This window comes from Mauremys mutica, chromosome 2, assembly GCF_020497125.1.
Source record: "Mauremys mutica isolate MM-2020 ecotype Southern chromosome 2, ASM2049712v1, whole genome shotgun sequence".
In the NCBI taxonomy this organism is placed as follows: Eukaryota; Metazoa; Chordata; order Testudines; family Geoemydidae; genus Mauremys; species Mauremys mutica.
In genome coordinates, this window is record NC_059073.1 from 68,047,984 (window position 1) to 68,071,983 (window position 24,000).

Below are 24,000 nucleotides of genomic sequence, written 5' to 3' on the forward strand. Positions count from 1 at the left end.
ATGCCTCTGGACCCAGCTTCTTTAATCCAACACTGAATTCAGAATCCAGCATTCATTTAAAAAACCCAAAAACCTAGCTCTCAAATAAAATCTTGGAAATGTGGCCTTAGTGTAACTGATGCAGCATCGTCTGCCTGAGTCTGTAGACAGCCTGAAACAATAGCTTGCAAAGTTGTGAACAGTCATATCCCTCTTCTGTTGTTAACAACCCGATAATCCACTGCTCTGAAGTGCACACAGATACTTTATGTGTTTGGAGGACGCTCACTCAGATACCACGTTGTTGCCCTGCTGAGATACTGACAGCAGGGGCTCCCACAGGCAGAGGGGTGGATGGGGAATGAGTCCCTTCCTCTTCAGGACAAACTCCAGCCTACTCAAAGAGAAGCAGTGGTAGGCCTTCTTCACAGACTAGCAGACAGCTCTTGAGCGAATGGCTTGTGCCACCACTGCCGCACCAGAGGGTGTGGGGAAGAACTATGGTGAAGGTGGGCCTGGGTAGGTCATGTGATCAGGGCTGAGGGAGTCCCCATTTGTGCTTATGGCCCTGGGTTGCCTCAAACCAGAGATCTCAAATGACCACGAGGGCCACATGAGGATTAGCCCAAGGGCCGCATCACTGACACCCCCCATGCTGCTCCCGGTCCCACCCCCACTCCACCCCTTCCATGAGACCCAGCCTCTGCCCCGCCTCTTCCCACTCCTTCCCCGCCCCCATTCCAACCACTTCCCCAAAGTCCCCACCCCTTCTCTGCCCCCATTCCAACCCCTTCCCCAAATCCCTGCCTCTACCCCGCCTCTTCTCCGCCTACTCCCCTGAGTGTGCGGCTCCCTGCTCCTCCCCCCTTCCTCCTAGAAAGCGCTAAGCGCCACCAAACAGCTGTTTGGGGGCGGGAAGCACCTGGAGGTAGACAGAGGAGAGGGGACGCAATGCGCAGGGGGGCAGCGGATGAGGGGAGCTTGGTGGCCGCAGGAAATAACTCGGGGGGCGCAGGGAGCTAGGTGAGCCACAGCAAATAACTTCACGGTCCGCTTTTTGAGACGCCTGCCTTAAACTGTTCCTGTCTAGACCTGTTTGACAATTGTAACAAAAACCTGTACTTTTCTAATGGACTGAGATAAACTTTCCGAATAGGAAGGCTATACTGTTACCTCTTTGTAGGGAAGGGTGAAGCCTTGGAGCTTTTAGCAGGTCTCTACAGCTCAGGTCTTGTAATCTTTTATAGTTTTTTGCTCATTGTCACCTATTAAATGCATTTAAATGTAAAATGTTCATAAATAAAGCATATTTGTTTTCAAACAAACGTGTATAGCATGATATTTAAAATTAAATTAAACAATGAAAAGAGGCTCTCAGAAGTGGGATGTTTCATTTGAAAAAGCACTGTTCCTTTTCATAATTCTGTTGACTTTGAAATTGTGCTTATTTTAAATCAACTGTATCATTGTCAGCATATTCTCCTTCTTATTGAAAATGGAATTCATCTCATGCTGGAAAATTAATGTTTTGCTTGAGGCGTTACCCTTTACCTAATGTAAATTAGAGAAATTGATTAACACAATGGGTAAAAAAAAAAGTTATACCTTCCCCAGTAATACGTTTTTGATAGCTGTTGCTTGATAAATTAGTATATTGTGTGTTTAAATGAATGTGATTTATTGCTTATGTCTAACATATGAAGAAACATAAAAAAAATTGTTTGCAGGATCATTGACTTGAACATATCAATGGCACTGTTGGACAATTCTTGCTGAGTGTAAGATGATTTATGTAAGAGACCGAAGGTTTCCACAGTAATGCATTATAGTCTCAAGCTATCAACTCTTGTTCATGCAGAGACAAAAAAGGCTGAAACACACTAACTTCTGAAAGTCCTCCATTAAGAAATTAGAGATAAGTTGATCCTGTTTATATTCCTGGAAATATCACTGTCAAATACATCATCCTAACTTTCAGATGGGTATAAAGTAAATTATTGTTTTTCCTCCTCTACTGAGCATGCTGTTCTACATTACTTTCAACTCATAACTATTTCAGTTATGTAACAATGTGTTTAGTAATAGAAGAGGAGACAGCCTGAAGCATCTATCTTTTTTAAAACTGGCATTTTTTAACAGTTCAGATGTAGAATTCTTACTGTAAATGATAAACTAAGGCACACTCCACATTGTTAGACATGTCATTAATTTTATTTAAATTGTGTGTGCATATGAGAAGACCATATTTTTAAGGCTTTATAGCTAATACTGTATTTTGTTGAGTGCATGCATGAGTGATGCAGCCATCCAGCACATAAGTTAAACTTACCTGGTCAATGATATCTTCTGCATTCTCATATAATAATGGTTCTGCTCTTTCCACAGAGGGCTTGTGTTGGATGTTTGGATGTTTGCTGCCTCCTGTGGTCACTCTGTTTAAAATGTCTTTTGCTTTCATTTGTCTTCCTCAGTTTGCTTTTTAACCATTGATGCAGAACATTCAATACAATCATAAATATAGTTCACTTTATAATTTGTAGTCATCATCACCATTGGTAATGTAGGTGTTATTTTGTTCTGATATTCTCACCCTTAATTATTATAGTCAGGTCGTACAGCCATTTCACATATCACTCCTGTTACAATCAGAGGATACAAGTGTGTGTGTAAGAATGGAAATAAAATGTATTGGCCTGGTTTTGCCTCGTACTAAAAGGATTCCTATCAATGACAAGAATCACTGCACTTGAATTTGACTAATAATCCACACAAAAAATAGTTTGGTATTTGTCCATTTGACCTGCAAAAACCTAATTTTTGCCTCCATTCCAGAATTTAGCATAATTAAAATCCATAAAATTGGTACTGGGTTTCACCAGGCTAATTGGCACAGAAGAGAAATTTAAATGAGAAAGAAGCCAAGTTGGGTTGGTGTTCCAAGCTGAATGCTGATTTAAGCAAAAGCTTGGGTTTAGGTTGGCAGATGAATCAGGGTTCAGGTTTGGGTTCAATTGTGCCAAAATCTTGCAAGCTATTCTCATGAAATTGCAGGCCGAGAAGGCATCAGTATCATAAGATCAGCTAAAACATCACAAAAATAACTTTTTGTGCGATTTCACAAACATTAAACTAGAACCATAGAATGCAAACTCCATCTGGTTTGAGATCTATTCTGAACCCAAAACAATATGTGTAGGTTCAATATGACCCACTTAAAATTCAAGGTGCTTCTGTTCTGAAGTTCCCATTATTGACCATATCAACTTTAAATACTTCCAAACCTGCTTATAATAAATTTGGATGTGATGGAAATCCCCTTTATAATGAAATAGAAGCAAAGCCTTGATCTGTTCAATGCATTCCAATGGAGTTTAATGGTGTTCATAAAGAAATCTCTCCCTGAATGTAATAAAGATTTAGGAACTCTCCTCAGTGCTCAACAGCTGATAAACAACTCCGCTCTCCATAGGGAGAAAAGCAGACCCAGTGCAGAAGTCCCCTTGCAGTTATGTGGTGAGGAGATGAAAAGACACACTGCTGTTGTTCCTTGTTGGAAAGTTAGGAGGAAGGCAATTTGTTGGTGCTGTTTTGACTAGCAGAATGAAGGAGAGCTATCACCTGGTTACCTGGATATAGTAGAATTGTGCCAATACTACAGTGACCCTGGAAAGAAAATGACTAAGAGGTTTACAGTGAAATTATATGCAAATTGTCATACTAATAATCCCTTATAAATAGTCTTGGCATACTTCAATTATTATTTTTTATAATTCTGACCAATAATATCAATGTATATTTTAATTCTATTTAAATTTTTACAGTTAAGGGAAACTATGAAGGAGTAGTCAGTAATTGCAACAGATGATGTTCAAATTCAAAAAGTTCAAGTTTTATAACTGTTAAAACATAAATTGTCAACATCAAATGTCAAAATGTACAAAGTAAATATCCTTAAATCAAACTCTTAAATTCTCAAGCAGCATTTTTCTTACTTTGCATATCTGTAAATTTTTATTATCAATTAAAGTATTTTTTCATTGTTCTGTGTGTGTATGGTGAAATCGTCATTTACTGACATTTACTGATAAGCTAATCCTTCCAAACCTACTTATAAAACAAGGTGAGAGTAGATATGAGCTATACCTGTGAACTGCAGCCGGCAACAAGCATCCACAAAATGCTCACAGACGTGACAAACTGTAGTGGTGACAAGTTATTGTTGGACTAGCTGCATGGATTAATACCCACCTCAACCCTTCCCCACTCCCCAAACAGGACAGTGCTCACACTGGATATAAAATATTAGTTTAGCAAAATAATCCTCGTAACTAAATTGCTAAACAACTATCTCATAGTATTTTATAGAACTAGGTTCTTCCTTACTTTTATGAATTCGGCAAATCTATTTTTCTAAAAAAACAACAACAAAAAAAAACAGTTGATGTAATCTCTTAGTAGATTTTGATACTATACAATTGACAAAACTTTTCATATACAGCCATAGTATTACTGGAATATATTTAATATGGCTTAGTAATTAGTTTCCATGTAAATTATATAATATTCTGACATTTTATCATTTTCTTTACTTCTATACTACTGCTATCTTTAGAAGTTTATACAGTATAGTTTGACAAAAATGTCTTAGATTATGTGTTATCAAATACACTGTAACTGGTTTGCAACTGATAACCATAGCACGATGCATTTTTATTATTATTGCTTTTAATGTAATGAAGAGGAGATGAATGGTAACCTTGTATTTATAATTCTCAATCTACGTATACATGTGACTATGTGTGCACTGCAACTAGGATTGTGGGATTTTATGAGACTAGTGTGTCATTTATATTATAGTAAATTAAGTTAAGTTGTCATCATTATATACGAATAACCATTTAGTCTTAACCCTGGTCTACACTACAAATTTATGTCAGTATAATTACGTCGCTCATGGGTGTGGATTTTCCATACCCCTGAGTGACGCAGTTATACCAACCTAACTCCCAGTGAAGACAGTGCTATGTTGATGGGAGGGCTTCTCCTGTCAGCTTACCTACTGCCTTTTGGGGAGGTGGAGTATCTACACCAACAGGAGAACCCCTCCCGTCAGCGTATGTAGCTTCTTCACTACGCGCTACAGTGGCACAACTGCAGCACTGTAAGAGTAGACAAACCGTTAAATTGCATTGCAGTTGTTGTCACTGTGTTTGAAGTGATACTACTAGTTAAGAATACATTTGAAACACAGCAAATCAATATCTGTCTAAAGTGAAAGCTCTGTTGTTAAACATATGGACAAATCAAATAGCAAATTTGCTGAATAGCCTGAATATTAATGGAAATTTGGTCAGTATTTGGCTTATGAATATTTGCCTGTCCTGGCTGCTGCTGCGAGCTGACTTCAGCAAGAACCCTGAGTGAAGAAGCACTCCTCCTCCTCCTGATCAAGCAGAGCAAGAAGGAGAGGAGAGACACACCTTCATACTCTTCCTCCTCTCTCACAAGCAAGGTAGAAGGACAGATGCTCCTTTGGCTGTTTCTCCTCCTCTTGAAAAAACTGGGAGGGGAGAGCTCCCATTCAGTACTCCCTCTCCCCTGCTACCAGATCTCCAAGAGCCACTCTTCTCCCTTGGGGAGACAGTGGGAGGAGGGATAGAAACCCCAGCAGTAACTCCTCCCTACACCCAGCAAAGAGGTGAGGGAAAAGATCTCCTGAGGCCTTGAATTGCTGCACAGACTGCGGGAAAGAAAATGCAGTTCAGACCTAGCCTCCTCCCAGCCACACCCCATGAATCCTTCCCAACAGGCCCAAGCAACCTAACTGTCAAAAATACTCATGATATATGCATGTTAGCCAAATATCAATGATGGGCTGTTTGTGCAGTGTGACGAACACTTGTCCAGAGTATCCATAAAACCTTATTGATGTTACCGCTTTCTTTCCTTCCCCACTCACTCTCTATTGTTGTAGTTTTCTTGTATGTTGTGTTATGTGAAATTAGACTGTAAGCTCTTTGTGGCAGGGACCATTTATTTTAGCTGTTCTGTAGTATAATAATTTACTAGTATACAGTAATGCACAATGACCTTATTATCTATTATTCTGCATATGCATTTCTATACTACTTGAATAAACCTAATTTATTTTCTTTGTTAATGGCATGTTTCCACTCCATTCATTGAGGTTCTATTTTTGATGTCCACATTTCCTGCCTTGATGGAGTCTCGACATCATAGTATGGAAATACAGGGAGAAATAAGACTTAGAAACTCAATATGCCAATATTCTTCTGTCTGCTAGGGAACAAAATCCCTGGGAAGAACCACACCACAAGCTAAGTGATCTAAATGGGCAGGTGAGCAGGTTGGGCTAGTTTTCTAGGTTGAGATTTCCATAGAGTGAGGTCACTCCACTTGACAGGGATAATACACATTCCTCGTACATACATGATAGTATTGCTGCCAACTCCTCCACTATCCCCTACCTGTTTTCAATTCCTTGGGATTTCTACTTTTGAGTTTAACCCTGATGTTCACCCTACACCAAGATATCCTCACACAGGGACAGATCCTTAGTTGGTGAAAATGGTCATACCTCCTTGGACTTTGGTGAAAAACACCCCTTTGGCTATGGCAAGATGCACTGTTACTTTGCTCAGGTTTCCAGCAATACTTGAACAGCTCAGTAGCAACAGGTAAAATCTTTGGTTGCAAATCCAGTTTAAAGGTTTTATTTCCATGCTGCAACAGTTCAGAATAACCTCAGGTGGGTTATTGTGATAAGAACATAAGAGCGGCCATTCTGGGTCAGACCAATGGTCCATCTAGCCCAGTATCCTGTCTTCTTACAGTGGCAAATACCAGGTGCTTCAGAGGGAATGAACAGAACAGGTAATCATCAAATGATCATCATCCCCTGCCATCCATCTATTCACAGCTTCTGACACAGGCTAGGGACACTTCAGAGCATGATTTTACATACCCGCCCATTCTGGCTAATAGCCATTGATGGACCTATCCTCCATGAACTTATCCAGTTCTTTTTTGTACCCTGTTATAGTTTTGGCCTTCACAAATATCCTGTGGCAAAGAGTCCACAGGTTGACTATGCTTTGTGTGAAGAAATACTTCCTTTTTGTTTGTTTTAAACCTGCTCCCTATTAATTCGATTTGGTGACTCACTAATATGGCAATTTTAAAATCAAGTTTGGATGTTTTTCTAAAAGATACTCCCTAGGAACTATTTTGGGGAAGTTCTGTGTGATCAGACTACATGATCACAGTGAGCCCTTCTGGCCTTGGAATCTGTGAACCTATAAATAACAAGATTCCACTATGTCTACCTTTTTTAATATTGCTTCTTCTCTTGGCCTTCTATTCAATGGCTTTACACATCATGCTTGTCTCCATATGCGATATTATACTAAGGAATAAATATGCTCCTAATAGCTGCTGCGCTCTCTCTCAATTGTGCCCACTCCTGCATTGGTGCAAAAGGAGAGCGGGGAAAGAGGACAAAAGGAGACTCTGTTATCTCCTAATGGCTCTTTGCAGGAGCTAAACATAGTTGAGTGCTTGAGCACATGGAGTTCACAAAGTTAGCACCCACAGATGCCCTAACTTTCACAAAGAGGACAGGAAGGTGTGGGGCTGGTTCCCACAGGCTCTGGAATGGCCCCATGTTTGTGGGTGGGAGAGTTGCAGACACTGCATCCTTGGAAAAGGGATAGGGGGAACAGAAGCCACTTTCCCAGGAGTTCTGGAATGCATTCTTGGGCAGTGCACATCTGTACGAACCTGCACACTAAGTTGTGGCTGAATAACTGCATTTGGACATCAAGTAACTCTTAATTCAAATCACATGATTAATATTGTGCTCAGGTCATTCCTTCTCACTCCCTCACAAGTGAATAAATCAGCACATCGGGAGCTGACATGACTGTATGCACAGAATCACAGGACTGGAAGGGACATTGAGAGGTCTTCTAGTTCTGTCCCCTGCAATCAAGGCAGGACAAAGTATTATCTAGAGTATCTCTGACAGTTGTTTATCTAACCTTCTCTTAAAACTTATGGAGATTCCACAAACTCCCTAGGCAATTTATTCCAGTGCTTAATTACCCTGGTGGGACGTTTTTCCTAACGTCCAGCCTAAACTACCCTTGCTGCAATTTAAGTCCATTGCTTCTTGTCCTGTCCTCAGAGGTTAAAGAGAACAATTTTTCCCCTCCTCCTTCTAGCAACCTTTTATGTACTTGAAAACTGTTATCATGTCCCTTCTTACTCTTCTCCAGACTAAACAAACCCAATGTTTTCAATCTTCCCTCATAGGTCATGTTTTCTAGACCATTAATCATTTTTGTTGCTCTTCTCTGGACTTTCTCCAAATTGTCCACATCTTTCCTGAAATGTGGCACCCAGAACTGGACACAATACTCCATTTGAGGCCTAATCAGTGTGGAGTAGAGCAAAAGAATTACTTCTTGTGTCTTGCTTACAACACTCCTGCTAATACATCCCAGAATTATGTTTGCTTTTTTTTTCAAATGTTATATTTAGCTTGTGATCCACTGTTATCCCTGGGTCCCTTTCTGCAATACTCCTTCCTAGGCAGTCATTTCCCATTTTTTCATGTGCGCAGCTGATTGTTCCTTCCTAAGTGGAGTACTTTGTGTTTGTCGTTATTGAATTTCATCCTATTTTCTTCAGACCATTCTCCAGTTTGTCCAGATCATTTTGAATTTTAGTCCTAGCCTCAAAATCACTTGCAACCTCTCCCATCTTGGTATTGTCCATAAACTTTATAAGTGTACTCTCTATGCCATTATTTAAATCATTGATGAAGATACTGATCCCTGCGGGACTCCACTTGATAAACCCTTTCAGTTTGACTGTGAACCACTAATAACTACTCTATGGGAACAGTTTTCCAAGCAATTTTGCACCCATCTTATCATAGCTTCATCTAGGTTGTATTTCCCCTGTTTGTTTATGAGGTCATGCAAGACAGTATCAAAAGCCTTACTAAAGTCAGAGTATACTACATCTACCACTTCCCTCCATCCAGAAGGTTTGTTACCCTGTCAAAGAAAGCTATCAGGTTGGTTTGACATGATTTGTACTTGACAAATGCATGCGGACTGTTACTTATCACCTTATTATATTCTAGGTGTTTGCCAACCGATTGTTAAATTATTTGATCCATTATCTTTCTGGGTATTGAAGTTAAGCTGACTGGTCTGTAATTCCCCGGGTTGTCCTTATTCCCCTTTGTATAGATTGGCACTATATTTTCCCTTTTCCAGTCCTCTGGAATCTCTCCCATCTTTCATTACTTTTCAAAGATAATAGCTTATGTATCAGATATCTCCTCAGTCATCTCCTTGAGTATTCTAGGATGTGTTTCATCAGGCCTGATGTCTTGAAGATATCTAACTTGTCTAAGTAATTTTTAACTTGTTCTTTCCCTATTGTAACCTCTGATCCTACCTCATTTTCACTGGCATTCATTGTTAAGTGTCCAATTGCTAATAAACTTTTTGGTGAAAAATGAAACAAAAACATCATTTAGCACTTCTGCCATTTCCACATTTTCTGTTATTGTCCCCCTCCCGCTCCCCCCCCGCCTACACACACCCATTGAGTAGTGGGCCTACCTTGTCCTTGGTTTGCCTCTTGCTTCTAATGTATTTGTAGAATATTTTCTTGTTACCTTTATATCTCTAGCTAGTTTAATCTCATTTTGTGCCTTGGCCTTTCTAATTTTGACCGTACAAACTTGTGTTATTTGTTTATATTCATCCTTTGTAATTTGACCATGTTTCCACTTTTTGTAGGACTTTCTTTGAGTTCCAGATCATTGAAGATCTCCTGGTTAAGCCAGAGTGGTCTCTTGCCATACTTCCTGTCTTTGCTACACAGTGGGATAGTTTGCTATTGTGCCCTTAATAATGTCTCTTAGAAAAACTGCTAACTCTCTTGAACTGTTTTTCCCCTTAGACATGCTTCCTATGGGATCTTACCTACCAACTCCCTGAGTTTGCTAAAGTCTGCCTTATTGAAATCCATTATCTTTATTGTGCTGTTTTCCTTTCTACCATTCCTTAGAATCATGAACTCTTATCATTTCATGATCACTTTCACCCATGATATTAACTGCTTTCACCTCACACCTCTCTTTTCCTATTCAGTCCTACTTTAGTCATATCCAACCATAATACTCACTTTCCCCTTCAAAATATATCAGCATGTCCACACTGCCCTTCCTTATTCTCAAATGAGTCTACTTGCTGAAGGAAGATCACAAAACAAATAAAATCAATTATCTACCTTGGTATATTCCTCTAACGTTACCTGTAGCTTTACCTTGCATCAGATTAAATCACATGACTTTATATAGCAATAACAGTCAGTAAAAGACTAAACAATAACATAATGGAATACTTTGTTTGGATATAGAATAAATACATGTATGTGTGAGTTACAGACTAAGAAAAATGTTAATTTTATAATTAGCTTTCCTTTTCCCCAGATGAAGACTCTTTGAAAATTTTAATGGGACCCTTGAAATCTGTTTCAATACACCTTCTTGAAAAAAAGTCTGTCTAATGGGAGCTGTGCAAGTACCAGCAATTGTTATGCCTTTGAGGCAATTTTTATTCCATACATAATGGTTAAACTCTACCATTATAATGTATGAGTTTTTAAAATGGTGTTTTTGCTAAGTTGAAATTACTACATAATAATGTATGATGATTGAGTTTTAGTTTGTTTGTGTGTGGCTATTGTTTTATTTTATTTTTTGTTTGATTTGCAACAATATCTGTATTTTGTTTTTACAGTCTTTTCCTGGTCCAAGTCTTGAAAGTGAAGATTTTAACATACCTCCCATAACTCCTCCATCATTACCTGACCACTCACTGGTGCACCTGAATGAGGTAGAGTCTGGGTATCACTCCCTGTGTCACCCAATGAACCATAACGGCCTGCTTCCATTCCATCCACAAAACATGGACCTACCTGAAATTACAGTGTCCAACATGCTTGGCCAAGATGGGACACTGCTTTCAAATTCACTTTCTGTGGTAAGAATTTTTAGTCTTTGATTTTAGGGCTAGTTTAATTTAGGTTGTTTTTTTTAAATGTGGATATCTATATCTGTTTAAAATACTGTCAGTATTTTATATATCCTATATAAATAATATTATTTATATAGGATATCCAGGTCTCCAGGTCTCCCTCAAATCATCACAACTGGTTCTGCTCTGTCCCTAGTTTTACTCTGGTTGCAGAGGATGAAATCCTGCCCCATTAACTCCAATAGAATTGCTGCTGCTTTACAGTGGTGTTATTATGAACAGAATCAGGCCAGTATCATTGACTTCAGATGAAACAGGTTTGAGCCCCGAATGACTGTGTTCTGTGTTTCTTTACCAGGTTCTTTCTATTCTGATTTGTCTGTACAGAGAGATCTACAGAAATATACTATTTCCTTTCTTGTTTACTTTACTTTAGGAAAACAGCAAATGTCTTTTTTTCACTCTGGGCCAAATCTTGCAGCCTTTTCACAATTCACAGTCCTTGTCCATGCAGAGCTCCCATTGAAGTGATTGGGAGAGTTAAGTCTTTGGGCCTGATCCTATCAAATAGTCATTATGGGCCTGGGCCTGAGAAGAATTTTATTTTCAGTCATTTCTATATTGGTTAAATTGATTACAAGAAGTGCAAAGTCACATAAATATCCTGTTTTTCAAGACATATTAAGAATAAGCTGCAAACTTTTTGTATGCAGCTATACACCAAGTTATGTCCTCATATTTTAGAGCAGAATATGACCCTCAAGGGTATATTGTATGGGAGAAAAAGTTTTTCATACAGGAATATGGATACATTTCTGGGATATTTTTAAAAATTTGCTAGGACTTTTACAAAACTTATGAAATACATTATTCAGCCTCCTTGAAAAAGAAAGAGTTGAATGGTATGAAAGGATCTAAGAATCAGAAATACCTAAAGAAAGTAGAACTAGCATTTGGCACTTTAATAAAGAGTAAAAGCAATGTTTCATTGAATTGATCTCTTTTATGCCAGGGCTATGGTTTGGAAACTAAGCATTCTTTTAAGCACTGATGTTCCACATTAGTCTTTTGCAAAGAACTATGAAGAAAAGGCCTTGAGAGTCTGTAGATTGTCATAGTGAATTATTGGATCAAGGGCAAATACAAAAAAAGCTGAATAGTATAACTAAACAATTCTGCTTTGGGGAATTTATGTAGATCAGGACAAAACAGAAGTAAATTCAGGGAAATACACACTGGTTGGAAGGGAAAAGGCGCTATATTTACTAAATGAATCCTGAATAATGATAGGGAAATTAAACATGATAATCCAGGCATCATTTCTTGGGCTGTGGATGTCTCCTTCCTCTTATGACCCATAATAACCTTCCACCTTGATCAATTTGTTATAGGGCCACAATTTCCTTTGCACAGAATGTAGGTATATTACTCCTTATATCCTTGAAGAGAGATATTCATTATTGTGAAAGTAGGTTGATGAAGTAATTTTAGTTTTAAGTGCAGATTCCAAAAGTTACCTGTCCACAGTGAGTAGGAAAACAAGATATTTATGTAAAATAAAAACTATTATTTTTATCAAAGACATGGACTCAGAATTTGTGTAGTCAAGAAAGGAAAGATTCCTCAGGCTTATGGCAAGTGCATGTTCCTATTCATTGAGAATACAGTACATCCAAATATATATTTTTGTGTTCCAAGGGTACTGTAGACTCATCTTTGCCTTTAAAAAAAAGCATTGTATCTGTTGCCACAAAGTCATACTGCAGATTGATTTACATTTGAACAACTTTCTCTGGGATGAAAGCCTTTATAACTATATTTCTGACCTAAGTCTGTCCTTCTGTCTTCTCCAATCCCATGCTCACCTTTCCATTTTGCAACCTTTCCCTTGTTCTCTCACACACAGGGTTTGTCTGAATTGTTAGTTATAACCTGAGTGTTGCCCCTAAATAAGGTCCTGTCCACACCCAGTACCCTTTAACTCAAGTGTGGTAGAGCTTTGAACTTAGGGTGACCGGACAGCATGTCGGGGGGTGTGTGTGTAATAGGAGGCTATATAAGAAAAAGACCCCAAAATTGGGACTGTCCCTATAAAATCGGGACATCTGGTTACCCTATTTGAACTGGAGTTGGCTTGCCTGTCATGTGGTATATACTGCAACTCCAGTTAGCCCAGTTTGACAGCTAACACAATCACTGTCTTCACCTTGAGTGTTATTTTGCACTCTTACTCGTGGGACACTAACTTGAGAACAGTTAACTCAAGTGTAGATAACTAGAGTTAACTATGCAATGAAGACAGTGATTCCACTGTGCTTTTGGTGTTCCTCAACAAGAAGGAAGACAGATGATTTTGTGAAGAGCCAGCATTATTTATTTGCATTTGAAATGGACCCCCTTATTTATATAACCCAGAAACTTAAAGGTTTCTTTTTTTGCACATCATTCTACCTTTTTGATATTACTCATCACCACCCTTTAAGTTTCATTTTTACTGTTTTGTCTAACACTGCTCTATACCAATAATATATGCCAAAGTGTGCTAGTATATTTCCTGACACTGAAACTCCTTTATCTATTTCTCAAACCTGTCCAAATTCTTGTTACCATATATTCACTAATATATTACTCTCTCTGGCAAATTTGGACACTAGGCAACTAGTCCATTTCCCAGGTCACTAATAAATATTTTCAGTAGAATTGTTCTTAGCACTGAACCTTTGGATTTTTCCTCACCTTGACCCATTTATCTTCTTTATTAGAATTGACTGGGTTTTGATCAAGTTCAGCTCTGGTATAAGGTGCAACTGCATTGAATTTGGCCTGTTTACTCTCATCTTTTCTGCTAATCTGTTCTCAAGCTATATCAATATTTTAGCAATGATGCCTACATTTTTATTCTGTATTTGAACTATTGGGTGGTCTGCAATTGGCTGACACCAGCTCAGGTTACACTGTTTAAGCTAATGACTTAGTTAATGCTAGGCTGATGGAAGTAAACAAACAAAGCCGGAAAATACTGGGGGTACAGATCGTGATATTTCCCTTTCATCTCAGCTAGCAAGTGTTTGCCATTGTAAAATGAGAATTTACTTAAGTAAGGACTGAGTAAAAGCTAATGCCTTTGGAATTTGGCTCAGATGATTAGAAGTTATTGTGCTCTGTGCACTCAAGAGCACTTTTTCAACAGACTCACACTAAAACTGCTGGTTTACTAAAACGTATATAGACCTCACTCAGGAAAAACTCCCATTTGAAAGCCCTTAGAGTGCAGGATTTGACTCAGTATCTGTAAGAGTTTTCATCTGTAGAAGTGCTTAAGCACACAAAATAAGAATCCGGTACCAGCTCAGGGAATTCGCATTAAGGATCAATTTCTTATGGATTTTTTACACTGTGGGAATTCTCTTTCTGAAAAATGTTACAATGCTGGGAGATGGGACTTTCCCATTGCCATTTACAGTATCTGACAGTCAAGTTGGGAATTAGCCTGCTTTGAAGTTTTGAGATTGATTGAAGTCTCTCTCACTCTCTACTGTTCGAAAACATCACTAAAATTTCCCTTTTCCTACATTGTGCTGTCAGTTCATGTTTGCTTCTATATTCTTATCTGGGTCTCTGTTTTCTACCAAAGCAACATGCACCCATTCATTTTTTACAGTAGCGTCAAATGCAGATTTCTCAAGACATTTCATTTATATAGCTGTTTTAGATATACGGAGCTCAATATTTGTACAGAATTGCTTCTGGTATTGCAAAACTGGGTCTGGGTCCTCAAGTCAAAGCCAAGAACTGTGTTATGTACAAGAAGTTTAACATGGACATAACTGAGATATGCCTACATCTCAGATTGCTTAGCTATCTGGGTATAATTGGATAATAAAGTTGCACTAATTGTTTTGTAGCATGTTGGTTTGTCTGTGGTGGAAGAGAATAAGGAGCCTTTTCCCATGTACTGTAATTGAAGCAGCTCCCTTACAACTAGGTCTGTCTCGGTTTCTGGTGGAGGTCAGCCGCTCTAGACTTCCAGATGCTGTATAATCTTCCTGAAATGCTCCTTAAAACTGTCAGAAATACCCACTAGAAATTCGCAAATAAAGCTGTCTACACAGATTTCTCATGAGAGGGTGCATGTACCTGCAGAATGCCTTTTAAGGTGCTAAAAAGAATTGAAATATTTCTGTATGTTCATTTGCTCAACATAAGGTTATAGACACACCCAGGAGCTGTTGAATGTCCTATGGTAGCTTAAGAGTTTTTCTAGGCAATCAGAATTGAATTTCACAGTGCAGCTTTTACATTAAGAAAACACCAGTATTGTTAGAGTGCTCTTATATGTAACAGGCTTTTTTTTTAACAGTGTGGCTTATAATGCTGTATAGGACATTTACAAGAAAAAATAAAAGGGATTTCAATTTCTCTGAATGCTTCAAATTTCAAGTTTTGAAGTTTAAAGTGGAAGAGATGTTAAAAGGTAATAAAACTGGGGTATTTAGTTCCAGAATGCTCTATTTGTACTGGCAACAAAAGCCAGAATAATGTATATACTTGGGTTTATTGTCATTTTTAGTAGACAGTCAAGGCACACTTTGAATTCAAAGGCTACTGTACAACTGTTTTGACAACCATCACATCAGTAGGTAGTGTGCAGGACATATGAAACTGAAACAGAAATGTTTCTTTAGGTCTATAGGGAGTGCAGTACATCAATGAATTCAGATGTATTAGAGCAGCATGAATTTCTAATATGTTGCTATTATGGAAAAGACCACTGGCATATTGAATAATGTAGCTTTCAAAGGAGAGCAGAAAATGTGATTACAGACAATTTCATTGCTGTTTTTAAAATAAATATTTTCAAAATCTTGAGGTATTTTATTTCATGTTGTGCATAAAATATGTAACAGTGGACTAGAGCTAAAGCTCTTTTAGGACACCAAAGAGCAGATGATGTCAGCTGTAATTATTCAGATGTGGAATAATAGAAGCATTAGTTTAAAATAAAATGCATGTCACAGGGGCCTGTGTCCTTATATAAAAAAAAGGCAATAAAAAGAAATGATTTTGCCCACTTTGACAGAAGAATAAAGGTAATGAATAATTATTTAACATTATGCCCCAATTCATCAAAGCCTGAGCAAATACATATTTTTTAATTAATTATATTTTTTTAGCTATACAGCCCATGAGAGAATAATATCTTAAACAAAATATGACACTGTAATGCAGTGTAGGAAATCGGATACCTATTTTATTTTCATTTTCCATATCATGTAGAACGCAGCTACTATTTCTTATTAATAGAGCAATTGCTAATAAATCTGATGTAGGAGATTGTTGTTCTAGCTGGGACATATTTAAGATACTTTGTTTCAACAGCTTCATACATATTAGTTTAAATTCAGTATTCATGACTAATCTTGTGGCTGACCTATTCAGTTTTAGAGCAAAGCACTGAGTCAAACAGAAATTTTATATTGCTGATGAACAAAACTGATACCTTTCTTTACCATAACAAAACAAAAGATTTTTCCCCTTATTAACCTAAGTGTTGAAATTTGAATCATGCTTGAATAGCACATAGTCCTTTTTTTCTTGCCCTATATTTCATATGACAGTGGTATAAGATACTTTTAGTCTCCAGTGAATACTTCACATTTGTACCTCATTACAAGGCAGGTCTTCACTTTAGATCAAAATTTACTCTTATTCCACACAGACCTGCTGTTACCCAAATGTTATTACTGTGAATTATTGCCATCAGAAATGCCGAATCATAAAAGTAAGGTAATAGAACACCTCATATTGAAGCAATGAATTTTTATCATCTCAAGCCCTTTCATTCTGGAGGGTGATCTTTTTTACACAGATTTTAAAAGTCTGGGTTTTGCATTGAAATTAGCCTTGACAGGCTGAGGGACATGGCAGTTTGTGTGTGCATTGTTAGGTAGCCTAGCCAATGGAATGGACACCCAGATCTTCAGCTGTTGTAATTGGTGTAGCTTCATTGTTGACAATGGAGCTATACTGAATTATGCCACTGTAGGACCTGGTACATAATGTTTAGCTTTCTGTTCTCATGTTGCTTCCTCCAATGTTCTGACATTAGAAAGACAGTTTATATGAGCTATGAAGAAGACAAGGTTAAGAGGTGACTTGATCAGGGTTCTATAAACAGTTATATCATAGGTAAGAAGAAGATATCTGATAATAGAGAGCTCTTCAGTCAAAGACAGAGTCATAAGCAGATCCTGTGGTTAGAAACTGAAGCTAGATTAAGTGGAAACATGGCATGTATTTTTAACTGTGAGGGTGATTAACCATTGGAACAACTTTCCTAGGGAGATGTTAGCTTCTCCATCACTTGAAATCTTGAAATAAAGATTGCATAACTTTCTAAAAGCTATTCTCTAGCTCTACCATGAGCTATTAGACCTCATGCAGGAAATTAATGGATGAAATTATATAGCCTGTGTTTTACAGGAGTTCAGACTAGGAGATCACAGTGGTTCTTATGACCTTAAAATCTATGAACAAGCTGCAACCCATAATTGTCTATAACTATTAATCATCCACATTAAAAAAAACAGGCTAGATGTTCAAGCATAGGCATGCATAAATGTTTGCAGATAGTTGTTTGAAAATATGATCCAGATGTGGTCAGTGCACTCCTTTCAGGATAACTTCAGATACCATCTTTACAATGCCTGATGCAGCCATTGGATTACTAGCCAATCAGCATATATTTTCAATTTGTTCACCTGTCAGGCATTTCAGATTGTTCATACTTGAAGTTCAGTGGTTGAGACTCTTGGAAATAGTATATTTCACAAATTAATCAAAACATTGTGTAATATTTCAAGTAGAATTGGTACAGTGACAAATTTCATTTTTGGGAAACAATATTCCATAGTTATCCTAAAAACAATTGCTGAGATTGGGGAAAATATTTTGGTGAACATTTTTTCATAGCAATCACTCATCAACTAAATTTATTCATGTTTTATTCATTGCACAAGGAGGTGAAACAAAACTTACCATGATCCGGTCCAGCACTAATTAGCTATCACTGCAGATATCAAGAGGTGGGCTATAGACTAGCGGTTCAGTTGCATGGATGGATAGTTAATATATTATGGAGCTAATGCCTGGTGGTAAGTTATATGGCATTTTGTACATCCTTCATAAGTGGTTAATGCACAAGCAGCGTCACAGCTGCAAGTGTCAAACAAAACAGAAAAGAGAATATGCAAACAGAGAAAACATAACTCATGGAAATGTCAGAATTTCTGAGATTTCCAGCAGCACAGATGCTGACTTTAATCTGCTGCTTTTAACATAGCGTGTAGATGTCGAAAACAGCAAGATAATGAAATGTTTCTGAACATTTGCTCAGGCTTTGGCAAAAACACTGTAGTCATGTTAAGGCCTATTGATGCAGTTGAAATGAAATGTCAATTTCAAAAATTGTGAAGATGCTTTTATGAGGAGCAAAAGGAGGCAGGAGCCTACACTATAGAGTAAAAGGGGAAACTTGTGCATCAAGCAGAAAGGCCTGCTCCCTCTGTTGCTGTCCTGCTTTGCTACTTTTCTTTACTTAAGTGGAATGCATTTGCTTTGCTTTATTCTACCTGAGAACAACTGAAAAGATATTGAATCTTAAATGGATCAGACTGACCTTACCCTCATCTCAGCCCAGGGGATACAGAGCTACAGCATATGGAGAATAGCAATCTCAACATGCAGTACACTTTATTGATCTTAAGCAGTCATCTGCATTCTGGAATCTATAGTTTGCAGGGCTCCACCTCTATACTGAGGACTGGGGAAGCCAGTATCTGAGAACTCCATGCACAGTACTGGACCTGCACCATGCACTATGACTGCACTTTGAATTCCCCTTCTCTAGCTTATCCTCTTTCATCTGTAGTGTAGTAAATATTTAGCAAAACTACAGATTTACCCCGGCAAAAATGGCCTAGCCCGTCACCTTCCTTCTTTTAAGGGATGTCCTCCTCAAATCATGTAGCTGTGATATTTTTCATTTTTCCATTTCTCTCTTTTAAAGGCTTTTACAAACCTTTGCCTGCCACGATTTCTTTTTCAAACAAAATCGTTCGACCTTCTTTTCACCAAGCAAAAATAAATGCTACCCAGGAAGCACTGCATGGGGGCAGCCCTACAATAAAAAAACAAGTGTGCAGGTGTGCTTCAGGAGGAAATGTGCTCAGTAAGGCAGGAGATTTCACTTTCAAAGTGTTTTGGAGGTTCTAACCACCAAACAACAGGAAATAGGTTGTTTATTAGTGTTCCATCTAAATCCAAATATTAATTTAAACAGAAATGTTTGAGGCAGGCCACCTTCCCTCAAGGTGGGCACACCCAACTCTAGCCACTCCCCTTTTTCTTTTTAATAACATATAGTCCCCTTCTGAGCCAGGTCTCTCTCTGTGTCTCTCTCCCTCCTTCCCTTTTTAATTATTATTATGATGCAAAATGTTCACAAAGAGACCTTACAAATGCCCTTTTCCCTTCTCCTTCCTGATTTGGAGATTCCATAAAGACAGTGTGTCAAATGCTAACCTTCACACTGCCTTTAGTCTGAACCTGTGTCTCACCCTCATCCTCGTGGCTACCAGTATATGAACCCACCTATATTCCCTCTCACACGCTTGCACTGGAATGCATTCATGAGGACAGATTGGAAACACACTGTCTCCCTCCGTCTCAATATGTAGTCTCACAGTGTGTTGCGCAATACTGCTTAGAGTAACTTCCTTGCAGCATCAGAGAAATGTTACTTTGCTAATATAACAATGGATGAACTTTTACTGAACTGCAGTTTGTTTACAAAATGGAAAAAAACCTGAATATCATAGCACTGCTGGCTTTAGGAGTATGTGCTGCCCGGGAACCTGTAATCTCTGGGGCCATGTTAGAGAATTATTCCCAATTGCTTATTGGTGGAGGGTGCTAAATTCTAAACAAAGGAAGCCCTATCTGGTGGACCTATCTAATCTAACATATATGTCAGTATCTCTCTGTGTTTACTTATTATTTCATAGTGCCCAGCAGTTACTAGGTATTTCACAGAAGACCAGAGAGCCTCTGCTCCAGTCTAAACATTAGACATGACCTAACAAAGCGAGGTGATGAATAGTGATGTATAGCAATACAATTATGAGCATCTCATTATTGTTTATTTGTATTGCAGTAGTACCTAGGATCCCCAGTCATGGACCAGAACCCCATTGTGCTAGGTTATGTGCCCCAAAGAACTACTCATTTTAGGCTTATGCACCTAGTGGCTGTTCAGCAAGGGGCTTTTATATATATTTATGTAATAAATATATGGAAGTGTGAATGTTCCTAACTCACTTATCGTGGGAATCATGAGAGGGGTAGATTTACAAACAGGATTGAAATGAGGGCAGGACGGTGAGCCAGTGCAGAAGGCAGAAGTGTTATGGTCTTGCCGATCTTTAAAGAAGAGAGGCACGAAATACTGGGGGCAGGGACATGGTCTCCATAGGACTGTCCTGACCTGCAGATGGTGCTGGTAGCAGTGTTAACAGTATACACATACTATTCCCTGAACCCTCTTCAGAAAAGGGAATGGAAAAGACAGGAGGAGGTGAGATCTAGCATCTATAGGCCTCTCTTTGTCCCAAGAAGGTGCTGGTTGAAGGATCCACACTATATATAACCCATGGTCCGAGCCCAGAACTAAACCACAGGCCTCTGCCACTTGAATTAAATGAATAACTCCACAATTCCAAGTACCAGGCTGCTGTCTTCTATGTAGATCAGTCACTAGAGGGGACACAACAGACTTAGCCAGAATGTTGCACACTCTCTCTGTCCAAAGAAGTTTGGACCAAATCTCTGAGGTCTACAGAAGTTAAAATCTCCATACAGTGTTGCATTGATCCCACCATGGGTTATCAGCAGGGGTATAACCCCTAACTTTTAGCTGCAAAGCATTTTTAAAGGACTGATGTCTTTAGCTGATAGAAGTAGTAGGCTTTATCTTCCATGTGGACTAGAGGTGGATGTGACATGTCATTAGCCACAAGATGATGCAGTCTTCTCTGGTGTTTCCTGGAGTAACAGTGAAGTGAGAAGGTGCCAAAGGGCTACCTGACTTTCCTAGGCCTGGCCTGACCCTATGGTGATGCTGGCAGTGTTAGCACTGTTGTGAAGCTGCATACCCTAAGTCCCTACAGCCCTTGTGCTGCCTGGCCTAGTTTTAGAAATTTGGGATCTGATCTTGCAGCTGCTCCACATAAAGTCAATTGGATTTTTGTGCATGGAAAGCTTAAAGGATGAGGCCCTTGATAAGAATCCAATATATTTTTATTCAGAGATGGGTCTTCTAATAAGCTTAAAAATTACCTTCATTCCCATATAAAGAGTTTTAGAGATTAACTCGGTAACTAAACTGCAGTTCCTAGCACTTAAATGTAGGATACCACTTTAATGAAGTTTATTACCCTTCTCTCTTTATGAGGTAGCATAAAAAGTGTTCAGAACTGTAGGCTTAGTGCTGATCTAGCTATTAGCTGCAGCTTAAGTTGCCTGACCAAAAAGGTACACATTATAAAATAACGATTGGTGAATTTTTTTAAAGTTGGGCTATTTAGAAAATGCACTAGACAATAGTACGAACAATGCTTTGCTCTTCTATAGCAACTTTCGTCTGACTGTGTCAAAGTGCTTCACAGTCATTAATTAACTAAGACTTCCTATGCCCTTCAAATAACATTACAAATGTTATTTATTTACAGTATCAACCCCTCATTCTTCCAAGGCACTCAAGGCACTATACAGCAGAATAAAAACAAAGACATTTTAATACAAACATAACATAATGCCATTCACTCAAAATATGATCACACAAATGAACAGGCCCAAGTTGAAAAGGGGTGTGAATGAGACAGGTTTCAGACGAGTGATTTTAAGCTATTGGATCAACCATACCAAAAGGGTGATCACAAGTTAATTTCATATGATGATCAATCATTAAATTGGGCTGGAGTGAGAGCAAAGGTAGCCGGGTAATTAAGGGTCTCAAAAGAAACAAACTTAACGACTATCCACCACCTAACATACGTCCCTAGTAAAGAACTTGTAGTGGGTATAATATGATCATGATAGCTCAAACTAGTAAGCAGTCATACAACTGCATTCTGGACAAGCTGAAAGTGATAGAGCAGCGCTATCAGGAGCCCTGCAAAGATACTTCAGGGATGGCTTCACCAGTCCTTGAAATGCAGCCAGCTCTAATGTGAAATACAGTATCACTTTAACGTGACACTACACAACAGACAATTTGATTCAATAGTAACACTACCCTTACTGACATTGAGTCAGTACTGAGCTAATGCCTCTGCAAGCTGTTAGGAGTCAGGGGGTTCCAAGAAGTATTGTTTTTGCATCAAGTGGTCAGGACCTCAGTAGTATCTTTTGATACAAAAACAGTATATTTATCAGTCTTGTTTCAGTGTCTACCCATGTACCACATACCTCATACCCTCTTGTTCAGCAAAAGCTCATCTTGTGCCCTTCTTCCATGCCCATGCATTTCTGCATGCTCCCTCTTGTGCGTGGAAATCCCTTCCTGACCCCCCTCTGCCATGCTTCCTACCTCTGCCCCATTAGGTTCCCTTTCAATGTCCGCAGTGCCAAGGAAACTGTCCATCATCGAGAGAGTTTGAGCAAAAATGGTTCAGCCATTTGTGATCAAATAATATTTCGCAAATAGTGCAGTGCAATACCTAGTTTTTCTACAACGTAAAATACACATGTATCATTCCCTGCCAATGCAGGGGCCTCAGGCATTGGTGTCACCTCGTTCTCTCTGAAGTCATTGACCTCAATATAGGGATATCAGGTGAAATTCAATGGGCCTTGACATACAGGGGGTCAGACTAGATGATCACCATGGTCCCTTCTGGCTTTAAACTCTATGAAATTATCTTGCACATTACTCTGTGTATTGTAGACAGAGTCCATGAACATTATTTATATGAAGAGAACACAGTAAGCCATGCTTCTGGTGATCATTGTTGTTTAGTATTATTATTTCTTATCTGTATTGCTGTAACACCCAAACATAGAGGAAAACACTATCCATACCCCCAAAGAACACATATCCTAAAAAGGCAAAGACAAAAGGATTGGGGGAGGGAAGCAATATACAAGAAAAGTGATCTGCATGGTGAGAGGCACATCTTACTATTTACACATTATCTTTTAGATTTTCTTAACACAATAAATTCTCCTCACCCACCGTTTTCTTCTGCAATATTCTACATATTAAATATACCAGATATAATAAGACAGTAAATTTGCCAGCGTAGATAGGCCACCTAATTTCATAATTACATTAGCTTCATAGTTTACTGCCTTAAAGACTGAAGTGCACCTTCGAAGGATGTGTTGCTGGTTGAAAACAATGGGTGGGATTTTCAAAAGCATTCTGGCCTAATTTAAATCCTGTTGAAGACTAATCAGAGTTTTACCATTACTTTAATGGAAGCAGGCTTAGGCCAATGCTAAGTGCTTTTGAAAAAGCAACTCAATATGTATAGACATGGTTTCCAACAAAAATTTTAAAATACAGGCCTTAAAGAAATAGAACTTATCAAATAAAAAGTTTAGGTCAAGACCCATACTGTACCATCATATCTCTGAAATTATTGTAAGTATAAAAAATGAAAAGGCAATACAAGATGTTACAAGGCTGTAAAAGAATGATGTGATCTGGTATTTTATTGTGTTATTTGAGAAATAATACATAGTTATGCAATTAAAGACAGTATAGCAAAGTTCCAGTAGAGTTAAAATGGGCCATGCAACCTGAAATTTTGACTTTGCTGTGCATTGACTGTGTGCTGTCTTAATGTTCTGTTAACACATGTTGCTGGAGCCTTAAAAA

General features: G+C 38.4%; 1 protein-coding gene across 1 annotated transcript in view; it reads left to right on the forward strand.

Moving 5' to 3' along the window:
- TOX (thymocyte selection associated high mobility group box) overlaps positions 1–24,000 on the forward strand; it is a 287,098-nt gene that overhangs the window by 151,259 nt on the left and 111,839 nt on the right. Inside the window, exon 3 of the mRNA XM_045007006.1 lies at positions 10,824–11,066. Within this exon, the coding sequence (XP_044862941.1) occupies positions 10,824–11,066 (243 nt within the window). The remainder of the gene's footprint in view (positions 1–10,823; positions 11,067–24,000) is intronic.